This window comes from Phycodurus eques, chromosome 8, assembly GCF_024500275.1.
Source record: "Phycodurus eques isolate BA_2022a chromosome 8, UOR_Pequ_1.1, whole genome shotgun sequence".
NCBI lineage: Eukaryota > Metazoa > Chordata > Actinopteri > Syngnathiformes > Syngnathidae > Phycodurus > Phycodurus eques.
Window position 1 is genome coordinate 20,830,703 of NC_084532.1, and position 2,935 is coordinate 20,833,637.

Below are 2,935 nucleotides of genomic sequence, written 5' to 3' on the forward strand. Positions count from 1 at the left end.
CACACAGGTGGGACCGGGGATTGAACCCCAGTCCTCAGAACTGTGAGGCAGACTCTCTAACCAGTCAACCACCGTGGAGCCTGTCTGAAATATATCCCTGATAATAAACAGGGGTTACCTTTTAACTGTGTTCAAGTCTGGTCAGTTTCAAGTTATTTCAGTGACCATTGTAGGGTTTTTTGTATTCAAACTTTCTGTCGATTTGTATATATCTGTGTGAAAGTAGCTCAAAAGTAAGGCAAACTTTAATGTAGGGCTCCTACTAACGATTATTTTCACAACTGATAAATCTGTCGATTATTTTTCCGATTAATCAATGAATCGGATGAAATAAAGATTTTTTTAAATTTACATCCCTTCAATCGAAAAACAGGACAGTCTTTCAAATTGACATTGCAAAAAATTTACAAATAAACTGACTGTGATTCAGTTAGTGGTTTGGTCAGAAAAAATATTGATCACTGTTTTCCAAAGTAAAAGCAGATGTTTGAAAAATGTCTTCTTTTCATGAAACACAATGATAATCCGTCTGCTTTAATGGAGGACTACAGAAATCTGAGAACCTGTTGAGAGGCAGAAATTCTGAGGACTTGTACAATTTTAAATTAAACAATATCTCTAAACCAGTGATTCTCAACCAGTGAGCCGGGGCACATTTGTGAGCCGTGAGCGCTCTTCAGGTGTGCTGTGGGAAATTATAAAATTTTATGTAATTGCTCAAAAAATTAATATTATTATTATTTATTTTTTTTACAAGAAATAATGTGTATTTGTTCATCTATTTATGCCAGTGAGGCACAGTGACAGACAAATAAATGCTATTCTATTAGACGGCAGGAAGTGCCTACAGTAATGTACCCACTTTTTGTGACAATTTCGTTTGTTGGTGTGCTGATTTTTAAATTGTAAAATATGTGCCTTGGCTCCATAAAGGTTGGAAATCTCCGCTCTAAACAATTCATCAAAATAGTTTAGCTAATTTGATAATTGATTAGTTGGTGATTTATCAATTAATTGTTGGTTTTCTAAAGTTGATTAACTCATAACAATTCAAAGAGAGTAATAAATGACAGTAACCAATTTTAAATAAAGAAATTAAATCAAATTAATAAATTGTTGGAGTTGCCCAACACTGTCACCCCAAATGTTGACCACCCCTGTAATGGACATGTCGGGGGACTTTGACGCAGCAATGGGAATCAGACTGTGTGGCGTCAGCGCAGCTGAGCTGTTACGCGCTCACTGGCAAGGCGATCAGTGAAAGCGCATAGAGCGGCGAGTAATACTGTAGAGAGGAGGAGGAGAGGAAGATCAGCGCAGCGGGAGGCAGCTTTTATAGCAACGTGACACAGATAAACGGGGAATATGCAGCGCTGTGCCGCCTTCCCAACTGGTTAGCCTCCTGTTTCGTGATCCCCAGCTGTTCAACTTTGCCCTGGCAGGCGATACAGTATGTGATCAAGCGGATCCGGTATGAACGAGACCGGATTTCAAACTCTTGCTCCGGAGACATGTGAGCAGCAAATGATGTTGGAGGACAACAGTGGGAACTGTAGCGCGACTTCCACCGGGAATCTGTCACTGCACTGCTGGCTGCAGCTGCTCACCAGGGAATCGAGCTCCGAATTCCAAGGAGACAGCTCCAGCCTTGTGGTGCGTGTGATGATCGCGTGCGTCTACTCTGTTGTCTGTGCGCTGGGGCTGGTTGGGAATGTGCTGGCACTGTATCTGCTGCACTCGCGTTACAGGCAGAAGCAATCGTCCATCAACTGCTTCGTGATGGGGCTGGCGATCACCGATCTGCAGTTTGTCCTGACTCTACCCTTCTGGGCGGTGGACACGGTCCTGGACTTCCGTTGGCCGTTTGGCCGAGTCATGTGCAAAATCATCAGCTCCGTGACCACCATGAATATGTACGCCAGCGTTTTCTTCCTCACGGCCATGAGTGTGGCACGTTACTATTCAATCTCGTCCGCGCTCAAGATGCACAGCAGGAGGGCGGCGGCCACCCGGGCCAAGTGGACCAGCCTGGGCATCTGGGCCGTGTCTCTGCTGGTCACGCTGCCTCACGCCATGTACTCCACCACCGCCCAGGTGTCGGATGAGGAGCTTTGCCTGGTGCGCTTCCCGGACACAGCCAACTGGGACCCGCAGCTTCTTTTGGGCTTGTACCATCTGCAGAAAGTCCTGTTGGGCTTCCTTATCCCTCTGATCATCATTACCGTCTGCTACCTACTTCTTCTGCGCCTCGTCCTCAGCCGACGGATTTCAGGCGCCGCCGGCCCGGAGGTGGAGCAAGGCCGCCAAAACCGCCGTTCCAAAGTCACCAAATCCATCGTGATTGTGGTTCTGTCCTTCTTTCTGTGCTGGCTTCCCAATCAGGCGCTGACACTGTGGGGGGTTCTCATCAAGTTTGACATGGTGCCCTTCAGCAAGGCATTCTACAACGCGCAAGCCTACGCATTCCCGTTGACCGTGTGCCTGGCACACACCAACAGTTGCCTCAATCCAGTGCTCTACTGCTTGATCCGCCGCGAGTTCCGGGCGGGTCTCAAGGAGATTGTCCTCCACACCACACCGTCCTTCAGGGGTTTGACTCATCTGCTGCGGCGCAAAGGCAAAGTGGCAGAGGCGCCACCCGTCATGGTGCTGGTCCAAATGGATGTGTGAGCTGAGGACAGATGGATGGATAGATGGCTTAAAGACAGTTTTCCAAGTTGATGAAGCGGCTGTCATTGTTAATTTGCAAAGGATGGCCTCACCCAAATCCCGTCAAGACGGCAAACGACAACACTTTTTATTTTTATTCCGCTTTTGTGAGAATAATCATCATGCCCTACGCAGCGGGACGTGGCCCACTTTCCTTCAAGAATTGTGCTGTTCACTCATTCCTTTTCTTGCTCTGTTTGTCCCTCTGTGACACACACTGCTTGTG

At 47.0% G+C, this 2,935-nt stretch overlaps 1 protein-coding gene across 1 annotated transcript; it reads left to right on the forward strand.

Moving 5' to 3' along the window:
* The first annotated feature begins 1,473 nt into the window (after positions 1–1,473).
* On the forward strand, positions 1,474–2,724 carry rxfp3.2b (relaxin family peptide receptor 3.2b). Its single transcript, XM_061684040.1, has one exon. It carries the CDS (start codon positions 1,474–1,476, stop codon positions 2,668–2,670), a length of 1,197 nt encoding a protein of 398 aa, XP_061540024.1. The 3' UTR covers positions 2,671–2,724.
* Positions 2,725–2,935: the final 211 nt, after the last annotated feature.

What these genes read in the sequence shown, in the direction of transcription:
- rxfp3.2b (XM_061684040.1), top strand. Translation starts at nt 1,474, where the DNA reads ATGAACGAGACCGGATTTCAAACTCTTGCTCCGGAGACATGTGAGCAG.